The sequence below is a fragment of the Miniopterus natalensis genome, chromosome 8, assembly GCF_054644295.1.
Source record: "Miniopterus natalensis isolate mMinNat1 chromosome 8, mMinNat1.hap1, whole genome shotgun sequence".
Classification (NCBI taxonomy): domain Eukaryota; kingdom Metazoa; phylum Chordata; class Mammalia; order Chiroptera; family Miniopteridae; genus Miniopterus; species Miniopterus natalensis.
The window spans coordinates 42,782,813-42,805,846 of record NC_142088.1 but is presented as its reverse complement, the minus strand read 5'-3'; the positions used below and the strand labels follow the sequence as shown (position 1 = coordinate 42,805,846).

General features: G+C 37.3%; 1 protein-coding gene across 1 annotated transcript; it reads right to left on the bottom strand.

Moving 5' to 3' along the window:
* Positions 1–519: 519 nt before the first annotated feature.
* Positions 520–22,887, bottom strand: CFAP210 (cilia and flagella associated protein 210). The gene is made up of 9 exons (XM_087819797.1): positions 22,765–22,887; positions 21,422–21,648; positions 18,222–18,395; positions 17,929–18,122; positions 15,051–15,207; positions 10,993–11,132; positions 8,257–8,449; positions 6,695–6,859; positions 520–1,039 (listed from the first exon to the last, which is right to left on the bottom strand). The coding sequence occupies exons 1-9, from the start codon at positions 22,829–22,831 to the stop codon at positions 695–697; spliced, it is 1,662 nt and encodes a 553-aa protein (XP_087675923.1). The 5' UTR covers positions 22,832–22,887; the 3' UTR covers positions 520–694.
* Between the last annotated feature and the right edge of the window lie 147 nt (positions 22,888–23,034).

The window sequence follows — 23,034 nt, the reverse complement described above, 5'->3', positions numbered from 1 at the left end:
ACCTCTATCAAGTTGGTTGCCTAACTACATGTAGAAGGATTATTTCAACTGACCTTAAAACATGGTAATTTGCATGTTTAGTGAGATACACTCTGAAATAAACCACAAAGAAGCCATAAATTGTATTCAATAATCATATTGATAGTAATAATGTTGGTAGTGTTATTTAAAACTAAAATTTAAGTATTGAATGATAATTTTCTGAAAAGTACTTCCATTGGAATATTAATCAGCTATAAAAAGCTGATGATGGTACAGCATTGGCTAAACCTTGAAACTATGCTAAATGAAATAGGCCAGATACAAGGCCACAGTATGATTCCATTTATATGAAATATCCGAAATAGGCAAGTCCACAAAGACAAAGCAGATTAGTGGTTGCCAGGGGTGATGGAAAGAGGGAGAGGGGAGTGACTGCTTAATAGGTACAGGGTTTCCATTTGGAGCAATGAAAAGGTTCTGGAACTTGATCATCGTAATGGTTATACAATGTTATGAATATAAATGCCACTGAACACATTTCTAAGTGGTTAAAATTACACATTTTATGTTGTGTATGTATTTTTATCAAAAATAAACCAGGGGTGAAGATCCAACATAATTATACTTAGATGAAGAGCAGTTTATTAAAATATAAGCATTTGTAGCTTATTAGTTACAGTTTAGTCTCTCAATCTTAAAAATAAACTTTTTTCTACCATGTAAAACCTAGCCTTCCCTTAGACTTTTGAAAATTATTATATTTTGATCCCTGAGAGTTATAAGAAGGGAGCTGGACTCCAGAGAAATCATTTGCCTGATAGCTAGGTCTTAATCCACCTCTGTCCATAAAAGCTGGTCCATGGCCACCTCCGGGTCCTCCCTGTACAGATTTTACAAGTGGAAAAACATATTTATTTGTTGATTCAGACTCAAGTTCAATTACTTCTCTGGCATAATCTTGAAATTCTTTCTCCTTTTCAACCACAAGATCGTTAGTAAGTCTGCAATACTCTAGTTGTGCTTGTTTTGCTTGCTGTGCATTAAACTTATTTTTGGCCTATTGGGGAAAGAAAGAAAATACAATTTCATATGTATTTTCATAAGTAAGACCAATTTTCCAAATATATATAGCATTTGAAGTTGTAGATATAATTTTCTAAACTCATTGATATTTGACAAGTTCTAACTTAACAACTATATACTATAATTTATTTCAGAAACTCTCCCATGCATCTCACAATATCATCCTTCTCAAAAATCATGGCTCAATGAAACTTACCTTAATAGTCTTATGTGATGACACATCTTTAAATAATATAGCAAAATAGTTAAAAACATGAAATTTAGATAAAAATCAAATAACCAAGTTTAGAGTCCTGTTTCTACCATTTACGACATGTTCTTTGGCAGGTGTAGGAGGCATACCAATCACTGTCCCTACCCTTCCACTATTTTGAAGGAACTCACCCAAACTCACTGTCCTCAGTCATCCCAATATACCATGTGCCGCAGGCACATAAGATGAAATTGGCAGTGAATATCTGAACTAAGTTAAACGAACCAAGTGCTCTGTTTCCTAATAATTTGAAGTTTGAACAAATGACATTTATCAGTGTGGGTTGATCAGGTGCTGGGTGGGATAAGTACAGTAAGCAATTTACAAAAGCCAATTTACCAACATTTCATAAAATTTTTAAACTCATTATATTCACAAAAATATTATACCTTTAACTGTTTACATTATATGAGGTGATTTTAAAGACTTTTAAAGATTTCTATGAAGTTTTGGTTAAGAACTTTTTCATTTTGTCTTCTCAGTGGCTCTTTTTAAAAATGGTGGGTTTGCAAAAAATGAATGATGAGCATTGGCCTAGGATCCAGGAGATTGGGGTTCAGTTCCCGGTCAGGGCACATGCCTGGGTTGTGGTCTTGATTCCCGGTCGGGGGTGGGCAGGAGGCAGCCGATCAATGACTCTCTCATCATTGACGTTTCTATCTCTCTATACCTCTCCCTTCCTCTCTCTGAAATCAATAAAGATATATTTTTTAAAAACCAAAATGCTGAGTTTGCAAAAAATGAGTGATTTTTTTTTTGTATATCATGAATATATTTTAATATTCATAAAAATATTTTTCAAAATCAGTAACCAACACTTCAGCATAAAATAGTAACCCAAACCTGACACCTACCACAAATTGAGATTTATGAGGAAATAGAGCAACCATATGAAAATAGAATACCAAATTTTTATTACTGAGTGCTGTGATTCAAAATTAAAGCTCACATGCTGTTTGTTAAATTGGTGATAGACTACCAGGAGCTTGAAAAAATAGAAAGTGACATTCAATAAGATTTTTTAAAAAGTCAGAAAAAGCTATAAACTATCTCATCAAAGGTAAAATACTATAATGTAGGATCTTAACAAGAAGCAACTGGGATATGTTGACTTGGTGGTTTGTAGAAAGATACTGAGGGAACGGAGAAACCTTTCAAGTATGGAAGCAAGGGACAATGGAAGGAAAGGATCACATAACAGATCATATGACTGATGCCTCAAATTTTGATATGCACTAAGCATAAATACAGACTCAAAGAAACTTAAAATAGTGGTTAAAAAGTAACACACACCTTTGAAGGATGCAAGAGAGCTAATATTTTGGACACTGGAAAATAAAGTGAAAGAATCAAGTATTTATCCTGTCTTTTCTTTAAAAACTGTCCCTCAGGGACACCAAACTGCTGATCATGAGAAGGTTTTTGAAGACATAAACTAGTGCATCAGAAGGGTATTGACATTTTGCCACCTTATGAATTAAGAGATTTAGACAATGATTATCAAAGGCTGTTCATATCACAGAAAGTGAGACAACAGTCACTTTGTGCCGTCTAATAGAAGTATGCAGTAAGTGTATGAGAAGGAATTTCACCAAAAAACTTGAATCTGACCTAAACTACATTTTACATGAAATGCAGGGAACACATTAAACTACACCTCAGGGATCCAAACAGCAAAGTCAGACTAATAATTCTAAAAGACAAAAAAACCAGTTTCTTCAATAAACAAAAAAGAAACACAATACAGACAAGGAGGGAGAACTTAAGACAAAAAGAACGAAGGTAGAGGAGGAGCTACAGAGAAAAGGGCCTGAAAAACATGCCAACCCAACAGCACACAGACCTTACTCAATCCAATTCAAACAACGTAATTTAAAGAATAGTGAGGCAATTTGGGGGGAATTTAAACACCGAATGCTGATTGTTTTAGATGTGATAATGAAATTGTGATTACATTAATTTCTAAAGAGTCCCCGAGTCTTAGAGATACATTCTGAAATATACATTAATAGAGTTATATGATCGCTGGGATTTGCTCCCAAACAATATGGCAGATCCTACTTCTGGTTATGGCTGCATAAGGAGGTTGAACAATTTCCCTCCATGAGTAGCAAGTTTACTATTAAAAATTAAAATCAAATATTTCAGAGTACTAGAAAGTGACCATGTGCAGGCAAATATTTGAAAAGTGTCTTTTCATGAAAAAAAATTGCTGCTAAATCAGGTAAGAACTGCAACCTTAGGGCATTCTTGTCTACAGGGCAATGCCTCCAGCTCAGGTGATGAAAACTTACAGACTTACTTGACAATAATGTCAAATTCCATTTGGGTTGAGTGGTAAAGCAGCTAGAAATTTAAGGGGGGAGATTCTGGAAGCAAGATAGTTATAGAAGAATTGAGATAATAAACTCTACAGACATCCCTGACTAACTGATAAACTACACATTCACACAGGAGATCCCAGGGCACCTGGCAAAAATTAAAAGCCTGGAGGAGATTGTGAATTTGCTGTTCTTTGGCATACCATCCTCAACCCATACACCCCAGCTCGTGCAGCAGAGGTAAAAGTGCTGCTGGCTTACCTTGTCTGAAGATAAATTCTACCCACATTATTGGTGACTGTCAATGCCAGTATAGGGAGGAAACCTAGAGAGCCAGACTTACAAAAACAAACAACAGCAGAGACATCAAAGGCTACCTATTCTGGTGATGATGGATTTCATAGCTTGCATCCAAGGAAAGTAATTGCCTACTAAAACAAAGAGCAACGACTCTCAGAACAAAACAGAATCTATAACATACTCTATACAAGGTCAAGTTTTCAATTAAAAATTACTAGACTTGCAAAGAAACAGGAAAGTGTGACATTGTTCTAAGGGAAAAACAGGACAGTTCTGAACAGCATACTAAATTTAACAATTAGATTTCAAAGTAGCTATTTTGAATATATCCAAAGAATTAAAGGAAATATAGGGAATCTAAACAGAAAAATAGAAACTATAGAAAAGAACCAAATGAAAATTGTACAGTTGAAATGAAAAATTCACTAGATGAGTTCAACATCAGAATTAGTGAATCTGAAGGTAGATCAACAGAAGTTGTCCCATCTGAAGAACAGAAAGAAAAAGATTGATGAAAAATGAATAGAGCATCAGAGATCTCTGGTATGATATCAAATGTCTTTGTACATACTAATTGGACCCCTGGGGGAAAGGAGATAAAGAGGCAGGAAAGATATTTGAAGAAATAATGGTCAAAAACATGCCACATCCAAGAAGTACCACAAACCCCAAATAGGATAAACACAAGAAAAACACATCATAGTCATTCTTCCGAGAGCCAAAAATAAAGGAAAAATCTTAAAATCAAGAGAAAAATGACATCATTTGGGGGGACCAACAATATGATTAATAGCAGATTTCCAATCATAAACAATGAAGGCCAGAAGACACTAAAACAACATATTCAAAGTGGAAAAATATGGCACCCAACAATTTTATATCCAGTGAAATGAAGGTAAGATAAAGACATTATTAGAAAAACAATCTGGCCCTGGTCGGTGTGGCTCAGTTGGTTGGAGAGTTGTCCTGTACACCAGAAGGGGACAGGTTCAATTCCCAGCCAGGGAACATACCCAGATTGCAGGCTGGATCCCCTGTTGGGGGGGTGGGGCGTGTATAGAAGGTAACCAATCAGTGTTTCTCTCTCACACTGATGTTTCTCTCTCTCTCTCTTCTTTCCTCTCTCTAAAACTCAATTTAAAAAAAAGAAAAACTGAATTTATTGCTAGCCCACCTGTGTACTATAAAACATACTAAAGGAAGTCTTGAGGCTGAATTGAAATGGCTTATAAGCATATGAAAAGATGCTCAACATCATTAATCATTAGGGAAAAGCAAATGAAAGCCATCACTTCAAACCCATTATGATGGCTACTATAAACAACAAAACCAACAACAACAAACCCAGAAAACTACAATTTGTTGGGAATTTGGAGAAATTGGAACCCTTGAACATTGCTGGTAGGAATGTAAAAGGGTACAGCTGCTATAGAAAACAGTACAGTGATTCTAAAAAAAAAAAAAAATTAAGCACAGAATTACCCTATAATCCAGCAATTCCACTTCTTGGTATATAAACAACAGAGCCAAAAGGAGAAACTCGAACAGATATTTGTATACCAATGTGCAAAGAAGCATTATTTGCAATAGTCAAAAGATGGAAACAACCCAAATCCATTCGTGGATGTATGGATAAAATGTGGGACACATGTAAAATGGAATATTATTCAGCCTTAATAAGGAATGAAACTGACACATGTGGCAACATGGATGAACCTTGAAGACATTATGCTAAGTGAGGTAAGAGACCAAAAGGACAAATACTGTATGATTCCACTAATCTGCGGTATCTGGAATAATCATATTCCCAGAGACAGAAAGCAGAATAGTGGTTCCAGAGGCTGGGAGGACGGGAGACTAGTTACCGTTTAGTGAGTACAGAGCTTCAGTGGGGGAGGAAAACTTACGGGTATGGAGAGAGGTGAGAGTTGAACCCCAGTGTGAATGTACTTAATGCCCCTAAACTAAATGGATAAAATGGTAAATTTTATGTTATATATATTTTACCACATTAAAAAATAAGTTAAAACTCAACAGTAAGAAACCAAACAACCTAATCAAATAATTAGCAAAAAGATTTGAGTAGACACTTCACAAAGGAAGGCACACAAATGGTTAAGAAGAACACGAAAAGATATTCAATATTTTTAGTCATTAGAGAAATGCAAAAAAACACCATGAGATATCACTACACTAGAAGAGTCAAAATCAAAGGATAATACCAAGTGTTAGTAAGGATGTGGAGCAACTTGTCTTCATGTATGTTGCTGGTAGGAATGGAAAATGGTACAGCCATTTTGTAAAACAATCTTTAGCTACAAATGATTGAATGGCAGGTCCATCACACATGTTCTAAAATTTCTGGTACCCCTATTCACGGCAGATATGAAACTTGTGAGATCCCAATCAATATAGTTTTCAGGTTATAGTTATAAGGAGGGGAAAAGTAAAACAAAGAAGAAAAGCATCATGGCCTGCCATATGCATTTGCATTTTCTTTAATATTTACTGAAACACAATGGATACTAAACAAGGGTAAATTTTTGTGCAAAACACATACATCTAGTATGTGAACTTCAACAGAGATAAAAACAGAAACTAACGCTTCACATTTCTTATATATCTTACTGTGTCATAACTGTAATGACCAGCTGATCTTCCTTGACAAAGGAATCTACTTGGGAAAGAAAACTAGCATGAACTCTATATTACACATTTATTGCTAAAATAAGTATAAACATTTAGGAATAATTACCATTTGCTGAATATGGGCATCCTGAACTTCGAGGCGTTCTTTATCAGCTTTGCGTTTTTTCTCCTTTTCATGCTCCCAGAAAGCCTTATCTGCCTTCATGACAGCCAGCAAATGTTCTTTACCCTCTATTTTTCTTTGTCTTTCTTCTTCCTCTTTATTTTTCATCTAGATGTTAAAAGGCAAAGGAAAGCACTGAAAGCACTTTCAGCAAACAGTGCTGTGTAAAGAAGGCACCAGCTCAGAGCGTTCAGGCAGAAAGCTAGCCTGGAGCAATGCGAGGGCAGAAACCTGCACGCACCCGGGCTCATTCCCATTTGGACACCTTACTTTGGTTTTATTTTGTTTCCTGAGTATCAGGGAGCACACAGTGAAAACTTAAATAGAATGGTATTTGTTTAAAAAGAAAATAGAGAATAGAAAAAGTGCCCGGCCAGCGCCAGCGCAGCTCAGTGATTGAGTGTCACTCTATGACCCAGGGAGTCAGGTTCAATTCCAAGTCAAGGTCATGTCCCTGGGATGCAGGTCCAATCCCCACCCCCATCTGGGCGAGCCTGGGAGGCAACCAATCCATGTGTGTCTGTCACATCGATGTTTTTCTCTCTCTCCTCTCTCTCTATCCCCCTCTGCCCTCCCTTCCACTCTCTCTAGAAAATTAACAGGAAAAAAATATCCTCACTCCTCAGGTGACGATTAAGAAAAAGCTGTGTCCCGGCCGGGCGTGGCTCAGTGGTTGAGCATCGACCAGGATCCAGGCGACCAGGGTTCGATTCCCGGTCAGGGCACATGCCTGGGTTGTGGGCTAGGCAGCCGATCAATGACTCTCTCATCATTGATGTTTCTATCTCTCTCTCTCTCCCTTCCTCTCTCTGAAATCAATAAAGATATATTTTAAAAAAAAAGAAAAGAAAAGAAAAAGCTGTGGTATGTGTACGCAACGGAATACTGCACAGCTGTGAAGAAAAGGAACTCTCAGCCTTTGCAACAGCGTGGATGGAGCTGAAGATGATTATGCTGAGTGAAATGAGCCAGTCAGAGAAAGACAAATGCCATATGATCTCACTTGTATGTGGAATCTAATGAACAAAATAATCTAACACAAAAAACAGAACCAGAGGCATGGAGCACTGGAACAGACTGAGGGATGTCAGAGGGCAGGAGGGTGGAGTGACTGGACAAAAAAAGGCAGAGATCAGCCAAAGAACATACATACATAGCCCGTGGCTACAGACAACAGTGAGGTAAAGGCCGGGGGGGGGGGGGGGGAAATGGGGGACATCTGTAATGTGTCAACTATAAAAATAAGTTTCAAAAAAATTTTTGTATTTCAGATGGTTCTGAAACAGAAGAGATTATTACTTTGCACCTGTAATTGATTGTCATGTTATCTTCTGTTAGGAAGTAAGCATGGTCTGATTTCAGGAATAGAGGAAGATAATTCATACATTGTTTTTCAAATCTCTGATTTTTTTTTAAAATCAGAGATGCAGAGGGATTTAGAAACTATAGTGGAAAGGGTTTAACTTTTTTTGTTTAATTTTTATTGTCAAAATGGAATTGCTTACCACAAGGTCTCTATATTCTTCAATCGCTTTTAATTCTGCTTTGTTTTTTTCATATTTTTCCTTTTCCCTTTTTTCCCATTCAGCGTCAGCTTCCTCTATATCTCTAGCAATAATCAAATCTTCATTGTCGAGTTTCTGTTTCATTAGTCCACTCAGGAAGTTATTTATTCTTTCTCTACGTTCCTCCATCAGCCTATAACAAAATAACCATCATGCCAAATCTTCATGAATAGATCTGCTATGGAGTCAACATAATTTGGAGAGTCAGATATTTTATATTCTTTTACAAGAATAAAAGGAGCCCCATTACTCCTTATATATATATATATTGTCTTAAATGGAATTATTTTTTAATACTTCCTTTCTAGAATAAAGCAGGCAGTAATCCTCCCTTATCTGTGGTTTTGCTTTCTGTGTTTTTAGTTACCTGTGATCAACCACAGTCCAAAAATATTAAATGAAAAATTCCAGAAATGAACAATTCATAAATTTTAAATTGCACATCATTCTGAGTAGTGTGACGGAATCTCGCTTTATCCCGCCCAGGACATGAATTATCCCTCTGTCCATCATATCCATGCTGTCTACACTACCTGCCTGTTAGTCACTTAGTGGCCATCTTAGGTGACTAACTCAGGTCAAATACTATCATATTAGAATACTATTTTATTCTAAAAGTCCAAAGGGAGCAACGCATATAATATGATCTCGTGTATGTGTAAGTGCATATAGGAAATAAGTGTTAAAATTCTCCACAATGAAAAATATTTTAAAATACTTTTACTCTAACACTGGAGACTTAGGTTATAAAATAAATCAAAGGCCTTTCTATAAATAAAATCTCAAAAATATCTAGTAAAAGTTATCAAAATTCTGAATAGATCCATCCTCTTACTATCTGCAAAATTGCAGATAAGGGGGGACTACCTTATTTTTTAAAGGACTGGGGCATTTTTATTTAGGAAATTGAGCTAAAAATACTTTTAAATTTAGATGTGACAAATTCACTAAATTAATGAGTGCATTTGCAAAGTAATGTGGGAGAAATGAGGAGAGAGGATACAGTGCCTGTCCCAAGGAAATTACAACCTGAAGTGGAGAGAAGACATTTACACAGGTAACTATACCGGCAAAAGGTGATAAATGCCATGAGGAAGCTAGAAAATGATATGGGCAAAAGAAAAAAAAAAAAAAGGTTTCATGGAAAAGGTGACATTTCATCTAAGCTTTCAAACACAATATTTTAAACACTTTTATTGCTTGCTTGCTATGTGCGAGGCACTATTCCAGGTGCTGGAGACATAACAATAAACAAAAACATTAAAAGTCTCTGCCCTCATGGAGCTTTTGTTATAGCTGGGGTAGGGGGACAGTAAACAAAATAAATAATTAAAATAATGCTCCCTGGCCAGTGTGGCTCAGTTGGTTGGGTGTCATCCCATGCACCAAAACGCTGCTGGTTGGATTTCCCAGTCAGGACTCATGCCGGGGTAGGGTGCGTGCAGGAAGCAGCTGATTCGCTGATTAATATTGCGATCTCACATTGGTGTTTCTCTCTCCCTCTCTCCCTTCCTCTCTCTCTAAAAAAAAAAAAAAAAAAAAAAATCAATAAAAAATATTTTAAACAATTGTGCTATATCATGCAATGAGAAAAAAGAGCAGTTAAAGGAATAAGCAATGTAGGGTGTGGGGTTGTAATGTTAAGTAAGGTAGTCAGGGAAAGCCTCAATGAGAAAGCAATATTTGAGTAATGATCTGAGAGTTAAGGGAGGTGAGCATTCCTCGGAGAGGGTACACGAGAAGACCTCTGTGAGTGAGGAAGGAGGAAGGAGGAAGGAAGGACAGACAGTGAGATACAAGGTTTGAGAGATGAGGCTGGAGGAAGCTGGGAATTAGGATGGGCGTAGAGTCCTATGGGCCATAGTAAAGACTCTAAGTGTCATGTAAAGCCATCAGAGGATTCTGCACAAGGGAAAAGCATGATTGAAACAGACATGATGTACTGCAACTGGCCTCCCACTCTCCTCTCACCTCATCCCAAACTCCTCACTAAACTGACCTCTAAATCTGAGAAACAACTTAAAAAATCTCATTTAATCCCTTTATTAATCTAATACTGATGACTGCATTTTTTTTAATTTTTTTTTTTTTACTGAAACACCCCTCCCTTGCTGCTTCTCTGGTTTTCCTCCAATGTCTAGAAACTATTCTATGGTCTTCACATTATTTTCTTTCTCCATTTGTCCCTAGGGACTATGTCACCTTCATTTCTTACCTATTAGCCCCAGGTGAAGTCACCTGTGTCCACAGTTTCAACAATCACTTACACAGCAATGACTCACAAGGCCATATCCAGCTCATATCCCTCCTCTTCTAGAGCAGAGATTTCCAGTATTTCCAGTCATCTACCAGATGATGTCCTTGATATTCCAGGGAAACCCCAACTCACATGCCTCAAACTGAAGTCATCATGTCACTAATGCCCTAGTCATGCATAAAATAATGAGACCTTTCTTCCTAAAGGCTACTCTCGTATCACAACTTCTGATCTATAATAAAATAAAGACAATAGTGTGGTGAAGGCCTGGGGCGGGGTGAGGGGGTGGGGACGTGATGGAAAGGGTCAATGAGGAGAAAAAGGGACATCTGTAATGCTTTCAACAATAAAGATAAATTTTAAAAATAATAATTTCAAATAGTACCTTACTAATTACCTAAGTTATTTTAAAAGCTCACCTGTGTGTTTCAGCTTCTTTTTCTTTCCTCATTTGTGTCAGTCGCTTTTTTGCTTTGATAAATTTTCTAATCTTTTCATCTTCCTCCTCTTGCTGCTGCTGTTCTACAGCTTTAATGATATTTTTATCACTCATATGTTTCTTGGAGAGAAAAAAAACTCTGTATTATCCTATCAAGAAAAATATCTTTCAACATATAAATATCTAACAAGAACCAGTCAAATGGTCACAGCTTCTGATCCAGTTATTTCTCTCTTGGAAATTGATCCCAAAGAGATCATCAGAAATATGCACTAAGTTTTAAGTACCATGTACTTTATCTCAAAGTTATTTATAATGGTGACAAGTTGGAAACAACCTCTAAATATTCAATAATGGAGAAATGGTTCAGTAAATTATACTCAGTGACATGGGAAGAATACAAATAATACAAATAATCAGTTAGTTGGGGGCAATAGAATATAAACACTAAATAGCATATCTTAGCAAAAATATAAATACAAGTTTATAATGTATATATAACTGGAAGAAATATATTAAATGTTAATATCAGTTATCTTTGGGGTATGAGATTATAAGTCACTTTTACATCTTAATGATTTTCTGTATTTCTTTTCAAATATCTAATTTCTTTAAAAATATGCAATTAAAATAATTCAATAATCAGAAAAACAATTTAAATTCAATGTTTAAATAGTTAATACAGTCACATGGCACACACATTAAAAATATTTAAAAGATACCTATCCCATTCACTATCTATCTGCCTATTCCTAACACTGCCCACCAGACCCAATCACTGGGAAACTAATTCCTAGTCCAGACTTTGTTTTAGTGCATATACAAGAAAATATACAGATGTATATTCTAAAAAACTTTAATAGGTAATTTTTTATTTTTTATTTTATCATTATCATTATTTTTTAATCCTTACTTGAGGACATGTTTTTATTGATTTTAGAGAGAAAGGAAGGGGGGAGAGAGAGAGAAACATCAATGTTAGAGAAAAACATCGATGGGTTATCTCCCACATGCACCCTGACCAGGGATGGAACCTGCAACCTTTCGGTATATGGGAAGATGTTTCAATCAACTGAGCGACCCAGCCAGAAAAAAAAGGTAATTATTTTTTAAAACAAAAAATAAAAATCTGTACATATCAGCATACATTCCATGACCCAACCTGAATTAGTCACCATAAAAATAGATACCTTTGAACACAATAGCCTGGATATACAAATATATTAGTGTATTCTGCTATATATTTAGAAACCAATTCAAGGTGAAAGTTATTAGATTTAACATTTAATCTCCAATATATTTATAACTCAGGGTCTACTATGTGCTTAGCACTCTTAATTATTCTTCTATTTTATTGGTTGCTACTTTTGAAAGCCTGTAATATGGTTAAGGAGATGCATTGATGCATTAATCAACATGAAAAGCTAATGAAAATACAAAACTGCTAAAACTGATTGTTTTGAGCCCTGGCCAGGAGGCTCAGTTGGTTGGAGTGTCGTCTCGTACACCAAAAGGCTGATGGTTCAATTCTGGGCAGGGAACTAGGTTATGGGTTCAGTCCCTGGTCGGGGTGTGTAGGGGAGGCAGCTGAGTGATGTTTCTCTCTCACATTGATGTTTCCCTCTCTCTCTCCCTCTCTCTCTGTCTCCCCACCCTTCTTCTCTAAAATCAATTAAAAAAAAAAAATCCTTGGGTGAGGATTAAAAAAAAAGTGATTGTTCTGAATGATTTCTTAAGAGTTTTATTTTGTTGCCTGGTTGGTGTGGCTCAGTTGATTGAGTGCCATCCCATGCACCAAGGGGTCATGGGGTTCGATTCCTGGTCAGGGCACATGCCTGGGTTTCAGGCTCGATCCCCAGTAGGGGGCGTGCAGGAGGCAGCGGATGGATGATTGGTGTTTCTCTCTCTCTCTCCCTCTCCCTTTTCTCTCTCTGAAAAAATAAAAATATATTTTAAAAAACACCACAATGTCATTATTTTTAAAAAGTTTTGTTTTTTTCTAAGTTTATTGTAATGTTCATACAGAATATTTATAATGATAAAACTATAGAGGTAATTAACATAAAGTTAATTCTCATTTTTAAAAATTGAAAGCCTCAGCTCAAGATCACACAGCTAGCCCAGCCAGTGTTGCTCAGTGGTTGAGTGTCTACCCATGAACCAGGAGGTCACCATCCGATTCCTAGTCAGGGCACATGCTCTAGTTTTGGGCTTGGTCCCCCGTAGGGGGCATGCAGGAGGCAACCTATCAGTGACTCCCATCATTGATGTTTCTGTCTCTCCCTCTGCCTTCTTCTCTCTGAAATCAACAAAAACAGATTTACCAAAAAAAGGAAACTCTTACCTTAAAAAAAAAAAAAATACATAGCTAGTAAGTGACAGAGTTAGGTTTCAAAACAAGGTCTGTCTCATTCCAAAATGACTTGGAAATATAAAAATATTGCATCCATGAACCTAGAATAAGATTTTATGCAAAAAGGACAATAAAATTACAACTCTTATAAATTAAAACTTTGACAACTAAAAAACTCAAGAGAAGGGCCCTGGCCAGTGTGGCTCAGTTGGTTAGAGTATCATCCCATGCACTGAAAGGGTCTCGGGCTGGATTCCCAGTCAGCGCACATACCCACTGTGGGTGCAATCCTCAGTCATGTGCACATGGGAAGAAACCGACTGATGTTTCTCTCTCACATCAATGTTTCTCTCAATCTCTCCCCCTCTCCCTTCCTCTCTAGAATCAATGAAAAATATATCCTCAACTGAGAATTTTAAAAAATTTAATAGAAGGCTTAAAGACAAAGTTGAGGATAACTCTGAAAGTTGAACAAAAAAACAAAAATGGCAGGAATAATTAATTGCCTACCCAGGATTCTTTCTTGTGTTCTGCATTAGTAGCAGGACTCAGATTTTGTTAAGAGTTGCCCGGCCGGGCGTGGCTCAGCGGTTGAGCGTTGACCTGGGATCCAGGCAATCGGGGTTCAATTCCCGGTCAGGGCACATGCCCGGGTTGCAGGCTCGATCCCCAGTCTGGGGTGCAGAAGGCAGCTGGTCAACGACTCTCTCATCATTGATGTTTCTGTCTCTCTCTCTCCCTCTCCTTTCCTCTCTGAAATCAATAAAGATATATTTTTTTTAAAAAAAAGAGGAGCCATATGCTCAGCTAAATGACTATATTTCCAAGGTTTCATTTCACCTGGGTGTGGCTAAATTATGACCAGTGAGATTTAATGGAAATTGTTTAGTGAGACTTCCAGAAAAGTTCCTTAAAAGGAGAGCAGATAATTAGGGCACTCTTTTTTTTAAATCTTCACCCAAGGATATATTTTTAAATTGATTTTACTTTTTAGAGAGAGAGTGAGAATGAGATAGAGAGAATGAGAGAGAGAGAGAAACATCACTTGGTTGCCTCCCATAAGCACCCTGACCTGGGATCAAACCCAGAGCCTAGGTATGTGCTCTGACCGGAAATGGACCTTGCGACCTTTCAGTGCCCGAGATGACGGTCCCACCAGCTGAGGCACCCGGCCAGGGCAGGGCACTCTTTTTTGTCCTCCATCCTTTCTTCTTTCTTGCTGCTTCGAATGTGGACATGAGGCAGGAGCTCCAGCAGCTGTTCAGGGCCATGAGGCAACCTTGAGGACAGAAGCCATGTATGTTCCAATAATAGCGAAGCAAAAAAGAGAAGCTATCTCAGCTGAGCTGAATCTTCAACCACCAGGGCAAAGCCACAGAAAATGTCTAAAATTGAGAAATCAATATATACTCTATCTTTATACCTTAATATATAAGATAACTCATTTTAAGAATAGGAAAATGAATTCATTTGAAAAATAAAAAGCCTCATTCTCTTATTTCTTGTTCATGCATGAGAGCACATCCACATAAAACCACAGCAAATACAGCTCCCCCCAAATAGACTTAGAAACCCAATTTAATAGCAACTTGTTTTCTAACCCACTATTATTTATAAAAAGTATATTAAAATTTAGACATTGGACTTTGTATATATTTTGAAGAGATGCTGTATTTTCAACTTACAAAAAATAGTTTCCTCCTTTCGTTTATCTCTTCTTTTTTCTTTTCTAGTGTTTTTCTCATTTCTATTTCATATAATGAATTCTGTCGCTTTATTTCCTCAGTATCCTTTTCTTCACATTTTCTCCTTATTTCTTCTTCCTCTTCATGTTCTTTTATTCTAAAACAAACCAAAAAAAAAGGTTATATTTTAAAGAAATGAATTAGATTATAATTTGGGATGACTTGAAGCTATAAGGAAAAACTGGTGGATTTCTTTTGGGGGTGGGGCAAGGAGACAAGACATATATAAAGAGTAGTGGTTAAAAACAAATCCAAATTGGTTGGCCCAGAATTGCCAATATTTCCCTTTCTTTGAAATTTGTTTCATTCCTCATCAAAATTAAGTCCTACACTAGGACTTCAGATATTCCTATCCTTTAGGAAGAACCAATTAACTGATGGAATGGTGCCACTATTTTTCAGAAAAATCCCTAATCCCTAGTGCTCAGTTTCAGCACTAGGCGATGCTATCCAAGCTATGGGGTCTACCCGCTCAGGCTTTGATGGAAGGAGAGAAACAAAGATTTCCTCATCCAACTGGCCACTTTGGTTGTCACTCCTCCTGCAGCCAACACTGACTAGCTATTGATGCCTTCTGAGTGGTAAGCCACTAAATGCTGGTTCTCTCAAAGGGCTTAATATGTGAGTTTTTTAGAGATCCCTAAGCAGCCTCCTCACTGCAGAGCTCTGATCTGAAAGATTTAGCTCCAGGTCCACCTCTTAAACCCACCTCCCAAGACCCACCACTATCAACCATCACTACAGGAGATTCCTCCATCAGTTTATTGCAGGCTCTGAGTGCCCTCCTCTGGCCATCAATCCTCTGCATGCTGGCAAGACAGCTAAAGCCTGAGATATCTACTTGCCCATGGGTTCCTTGTCAGCCAATTAACAAGTGTGCAGGCTGTTCCACTACCACTATCTGCTGTCTCTAGTTTTTTTATTCCTGAACAGATAGGCACAGGGTAGAGCAACAATCTACTTAAATGGACTAAAAGACTGAGTAATAAACTTTTCTTTCATATGTTCGTGATCAAAAACTTTTTTTCTTGGAGTGTTATGCTGATCTCAGAGCCTGATGAACATCTAGACTACAATGAAGATAAGCCAAAGAAACAACTAAAGGAAATCCTAAACCTGCTTGAACCTCTAAACTATTGCCCAAGAACACTCGGAAAAGTGATGCTGTGGCCCAAACACAGCCTATGTGCAAAGGCTATAGGTGTGCAGATGGCCTGTGAAGGTGTTAGCACTTGCTAGGTAGCCTGCTAGAGATTAAGCTGCTACCTGTAATTATCTCTGGGCTAAAGCAGCCAATATAAAAAGAGGGATTTCTTAAAGGTGACTCACTGGTCAAATATTTGCCTTCCTTTGCCAAGGGCTCTGTCCCTAACTTGCACAAAGCCTTGGCTCTCTACACTGCCAAACAAAAAAATTATAATAAATCCAAAGATTACTCTTCTCTTTTTACTAAGTGTTAAAATAACTGTAGAATACAGTCTGGCAACACATACATCTTGAGAATTGATGTCTATGTCACTTACACATTTGTGATTTTGAGAAATAAAGATATATACAAAACCAAAATCGTAACAAAAAGATTTGAACACATACAAATAAATATCTTCTAACTACTGAAAACCATTCAGAAAAGATGACCAAAATCTGCAGTCTAATAAATTAGTAATATTGAGATATAAAAAGCTGCTTATTAATCAGTTTTTAATAAATGGCAAACATACACACCAATATGCAATAACCTACACAAGAGAACAATGCAGTACTCAATTCATGATAGAAACCTAAACAAATGAACATTCACATATGAAAAAATGTTCTGCCTCACTAAAATTACTAGAAATCTAAATTAAATGACACGATATTTTTGCCCACTAACTTACCAGAAAAAGTACTATCCAGAATTGGTTATAGTAGAAAGGGCATCAGACATCATAAAATGTGAGTATATATATGCTCAGAAAAAGTAAAAGTCTGTATCAATGATTTTCAGGGGCTGAGGGTAGGGGATAGAATTTAGTGCAAAGGGGCATGGGGGAACCAATTTTGGGTAATGAAAGTGTTCTCTATACTGATTTGGGAGTGGTATACAGCTCTATGCTTTTAAAAAGGTGAATATTATTAACTGTGAATTATATCTCAATGAATCCAACCCCCTTCACTCACAATCAAAAACGGTCTATATGGCTATATAATGAAGCAATAACAGATTATTGTGGTGGATTCGATTATTATTCAAATAGGCTCTCTCTCTCACTCCCCACTTCCATGGGAGTCTATTTCTCTGGTCCACTGTTGTTAGGCTTAGCCATGTGACTTGCTTTAGACTCCTGGTAGGCCGTGTATTTCCTTGACCTTTGACTTTGGGTTTAGCTCTTGCAAGCTTGGGCGCATTCTCTCTCGTCTTTGTCAATACCATAAGAAAAGGTTCCCCCATATGGCTGCTGTCCCTTCATCTAGGACTTCAGGATGCATACACATGGAGCAGATCAGAGCCTTGCCCACAACAAGCAATTCCAGCCAATCCTGCAGTTTGAGGAAAAGCTGCCAGCCAAGTCCAGCCAACCCACAGATAAATAAATGTTTATTGGTGAATGACACTAAATTGTGTGGTGGTTTGTTCTGCAGCCTCATTGTGGCAATATAACCAATATATTACCTTTGGGTAAGGGTGTAATAATGATTTTTACCCTCTTTCCCTGTATTTTTTTCTACTTACTAGGTATTTTATCATGTATTATTTTTATAAGCAGGAAAAAAAGCTGTATCCCTTATGAGAAAAAGAGGAAGGCGCAAAAACTGGTGATTTATAGATACATACTGTTTCAAATGATCGTTGGCAAGGGCCACTCTATCTCTGCGTCGTTTTGCTGCTTTTTCTTGTTCTTCCTTAAAAGCTTGTTCAATGTTGAGCTTCAATTGTTCCTCCCATTTTTTATCTGATTTTATTCTACTCTTTTGGTTTTCAATCTGTGCATCACGTTCTTTCATCACTCTACTAAGAATAAGTCCGGACTAAAAAAAAAGAAAAAATTGCAGTCTCTTAAGAAAATAAAGTCTAATTATGTATAAATATGTTAAATATATATAAAAGTACAAGAAAACCCAAAGTACATGGAAGTGTTTCACTCTTTCTGTCTGGTAAAATTGATATTGCTTTGCACGCTCAATGGCCTTTTTTCTTTCTCCCTGTTTTTGTATTGCTTCTTCCATATCAAGGATCTGTCTTTCTGCCTCTAGTTCTTTATCACGCTTCTTTTTGGCTTCAAGTTTCTGTTCTTTCATACCCTGCAAAAAAAGTAAGCAGCAGTCTTCAGTTTTTATTTTTCAATTAAATTTTACAAAATTTAACATTATATGATTTGAATTTTCATTATTAGTCTTTATTGTATTGGCATTTATCATTAATAAATAAAATACGAAGTTACACTCATGAGCTGATTTTTTAATTAAATTTTTTAGGAAGATAACACATTTATATCGTTGAAAATCTCAAAATACTATAAATGTACACAGCAAAACTCTCCCTCCAATCCTAATTTCCATCTACAATCTCGAAGATAACCACTATTATGTTTCTTGTGTTTACTTCCAAAGTACCTTCATATATTTAAATAATAAATATATATTACTACTTTTGTTTCTTTAAAAAAATCAACAGTAGCATATTTTCCATGCTCTTCTACACCTCTGAGGAGTCTACCCAATGTCTCATGTCAGATGAAGTCTTTCTCCTCCTTTATGGGTCATATTTTCTATGTCTTCTTTTTTAAAATATATTTTCTATTGATTTCAGAGAGGAAGGGAGAGGGAGAGACAGACAGAAAAATAAATGATGAGAGAGTGTCACTGATTGGCTGCTTCCTGCACACCCCCTGCTGGGTATCAAGCCCATAACCCAGGCATGTGCCCCAACCAGGAATCAAACCTCGATCTCCTGGATTATAGGTCAATGCTCAACCTTTGAGCCACACTGGCTGGGCTATTTTCTATGTCTTAAGAAAATCTTACTTACCCTGAAACCCTGAAGATATTCTATGATTTATTTTAAGAGTTTTACTGTTTTGCTTTTCACATTTAGTTCTTTAATCAGCTGAAATTCATTTTTGTATATTTTGCACCATAGGGATATAATTTAATCATTTTCATATGGCAATTATCTCAGTATCAGTTATTGAATTCCTATCCTTTCCCTTCTGATTTGCAATGACATTTCTGTCATACATCAAGTTCCCATATATAACATGGGATTGTTTCTAAGCTCTCTCTTCTGATCTATTATTTTGTCAATTTCTGTGCCTATTATTACAGTTTTTACTACTACATTTACTACATTTCATCCTTTTCTTTAACATCCATGAGGTGTAAAGTTTTTTGTGTAGTGTGCTACTTCTGCATTTATATATATATATACACACACACATATATATATGTGTGTGTATATATATATATATATACACACATATATATATATTTATTTTTTTTTAATTGATTTCAGAGAGGAAGGGAGAGGGAAAGGGAGAGAGAGAAACATCAATGATGAGAGTCATTGATCGGCTGCCTCCCACGTGCCCCCCCACTGGGAATCAACCACCCAACCAGGAATCAAACTCCAGTCTCCCAAATCATAGGTAAACACTCAACCTCTGAGCCACTCGGGCCAGGCTACTTCTGCATTTAAAAAAACACACAGGAGGTATATTCCACTCCCTTATCCCTTTAAGGACAGAGGTGTTTTTAGAGCATAATTTACACACATCCTTTTTTGATGTATTGTTTTTAAAATGCTTACCATCACTTACAGAACAGTTCTATCCTCTGAAAAAATTCCCTCAGCTCCTGTTTATAGTGAATCACTCCCCCCACCTGCAGCCCCAGCAACCACTGATCTGTTTTCTTTCCCTATAGTTTTGCCTTTTTCAGAATGTCATATATTATGTGTATGATATCAGTCATAATATAATTCTTCCCTCTTCCAGGAAAAAAAAGAATAAATTATGAACACTGTTCCTAAAGCAAGGTACTACTAGCGTCCTATGTCCCTTCCCAAAAATAAATAATATATATTGTGACAAATAGCTCACATTAATGTTTCTCTCTCTCTCCCTTCCTCTCTCTAGAAAAATTAAAAAAAACATGTCCTTGGGTGATTATTTAAAACAATTTTTTAAAATAAAAATTTAAACAAGAGAAGATATACAGATAGAAAGTAAGTTCATGGAAAGATGTTCAATATCATTGTAATTAGAGAAATTCAAATTAAAACTACAATGAGATAATACTTTACCCCCATTAGAATGTCTATAATTAAGAATTATATTAGAATGTTTGACCACAGCAAGTTGGTGAGATTGTGGAGGAAACAGAACTCTCATAAACTCCTGGTGGGAATGTAAAAACTACTTTCAAAACAGTTTGGAAGTTTCTTACAAAGTTAAACATACATCTATCATATGATTTAGCTATTCTACACCAAGATACTTACCCAAGAGAATGAGAGCATATGTCCATACATAGACTTACAAATGAATGCTCATAAGCAGCTTTATTTATACAGTAGACAAAACCTGGAAACAACTCAAATATCAACATTTGGTTGATGTCAAATCATCAACAACTGAACAGATAAACAAATTGTTAAATCCATACAATGGAACACCACTCAGCAATAAAAATGAATGAATAATTGATACACATAACAACATAAAAGAATTTCATGTTGAGTGAAATTTATTATAGAAAGTAGATCATTTCAGAGGGAAGGGGGGGGCGAGAAGAGATTAACCAATGAACTTATATGAATATATGTGTAGCCCAAGGACAGACAATAATAGTGCAGGGAAGGCCTAGGGAGGGGGTGAGAGTGGGGCGGAGGGGGTTAATGGAGGGGTGGGGAAGGGGACATATGTAATACTTTCAACAAAAAAGATATATAGATGTATTTTTAATTCTTACCCAAGATATTTTTCCATTGCTTTTCAAAGAGAGAGGAAGGCGGGGGGAGAGAGAGAGAGACATCAATGTGAGAGATCTTCACATTTTAATGAATATTAAAAACTTTCAAGCAACATCTATTGGTTGCTTCTGGGATACGCCCCCACTAGGGCCTGGGATGGAGCCTGCACCCGAGGTACATGCCCTGGCCAGAATCAAACTCAGGATCCTTCAGTCCATAGGCCGACGCTCTAACCACTGAGCAAGACTGGCTAGTCAATGCATTTTTATATTTTACATATAAAAAATATTTATAAGAGTGCTAAGAAAAAAGAGTAAGCCTTCAGTGCTTGTGTACTCCTGGGTGGTTAATACTTAACTGCATATGTATTAGTCCAATGTTTTACCACTTCTTGGGATCGGAGATGCATTTCTTTCTTTTCCTTTCTTTCTGCACGAAGGCTTGCTGCTTTTCTTGTCAAACTGTCAAGGCTACCTCGAATCCTTTCCCACTCATTGTGTGGAATTATGGTGACCTGCTGGAGATCTACTTTGCTAGGTAGAAGAGGTGGACAGAGAACTTGATCTTCTTTAGAGTTCTTTATTTCTAATAAAGTTTAAAAAATGAATATTAAAAACTTTCAAGAAGAGTGTGTGATATTTTTCTCAGACATGTCTATATTGGCATGATATCTAAAAGTTCTTTCAAATAATAATTTTATTCTTGTTATCTTAAGAACAGCTGGGATTAAGTGGAAAGTATACAAAACCTTTAAAAAAAAAAAAAAGAAAGAAAGAAAGTATACAAAACCTTAAAATCAGAAGACACAGATTTGAGTCCTTGCTTGGTCATTTCCTTACTGTGTAAACTTGGGCAAATCATTTAACTTCTTGGAGGCTTAGTATCAACATCTTTAAAGTTGAGAGCAATAATACCTATTCCAACGGGTGTTATAAAAACATTTTTCAAAGTTAACCAAGTAGTAGTTTATAAATGGGTAACTTTGGAAATGTTCATCTATTGGGGTTGTAGACATTGTAATCGACTCCATTCAACCCCTTCTAATTGAGTACCAGCAATGTAACTTGGAGAACTGACTACTGTTCTTAGGGTGAGCCTCATTAATTAAGGATACTTGCATCTCCCTTTCCAATAATTATTTCTGTAAAAAACAAATAAATAGAAGAGATTTATTTGAGACTTTTAGAAAAGTCCTTCCTTGTTCTTCCGGTAAAGCCATCTGAGAGTGACTCTCAAGTTAGATATGAACAGGGACGCATGAAGGCCTGATAGGTACCCATCCAATGACCACAAGAGGAAGCAGCCTTATCGGAGGCTGCTACTGTGAAGCGCCAAGAGGAAACAAAGGAGGCACCGGGGGCAACGAGAATCTCCTTATCCTGCCAGGTCGATCAGATCAATCAGACCTAGTGAGCTCTGAGTCAGGTCAACGCCAGACTCTTGCAGCTGCGACCGCGCAGGTCAACTGGGTCACCCTAATTCTTATTTTTTCTCCACCTCTGTTTATGTAAACTTTTACCACCCAACAATTCGCCGGAGGGCAAAACTGTCCAATTTACATAGAACCCAACGCTGCTTTTGACTTGGTGGCGTCCACTTCACTTGGACTAGGCGCCCTCGCTTGGCACCCTCGCCTCTCACCCCGTGCCTGGGGGTCAGACACAATCCCCACGCCGGCCGGCATGGGCCGGTTTAGCTCACCCGGGCCTTCCTTCGCCTGTCCCCTGCGCCTCCCCAACCGCACCAGCGTCTCTGAAGAGGTGCCCATGGCGCTCTGAGGCTTGGGATAGCGATTCCGACGCGGAGCGCTGCAGCCTCCAGCCCGCTGAGTGTTTGACTCGCCGCGCAGTTGCTTAGCAACGCGCCGGAAGTGACGTCGGCTGCCTCCGAGGAACGGAGAGCGCGCAGCGGTTGGCGGCGTAGCTGGAGAGCGTAGGCTGCGCCTGCGCGGACAGCCGAAGCCCGTGTCGG

Coding starts and splice junctions, on each gene's coding strand:
- CFAP210 (XM_087819797.1), bottom strand. CDS start 22,831: ATGGGCACCTCTTCAGAGACGCTGGTGCGGTTGGGGAGGCGCAGGGGA. Junction 18,396..21,421: donor ATTGGACTAATACATATGCA/GTTAAGTATTAA, acceptor CTTTTTTTGCAG/GGTATGAAAGAACAGAAACT. Junction 6,860..8,256: donor AAGAATATAGAGACCTTGTG/GTAAGCAATTCC, acceptor TTTAACATCTAG/ATGAAAAATAAAGAGGAAGA.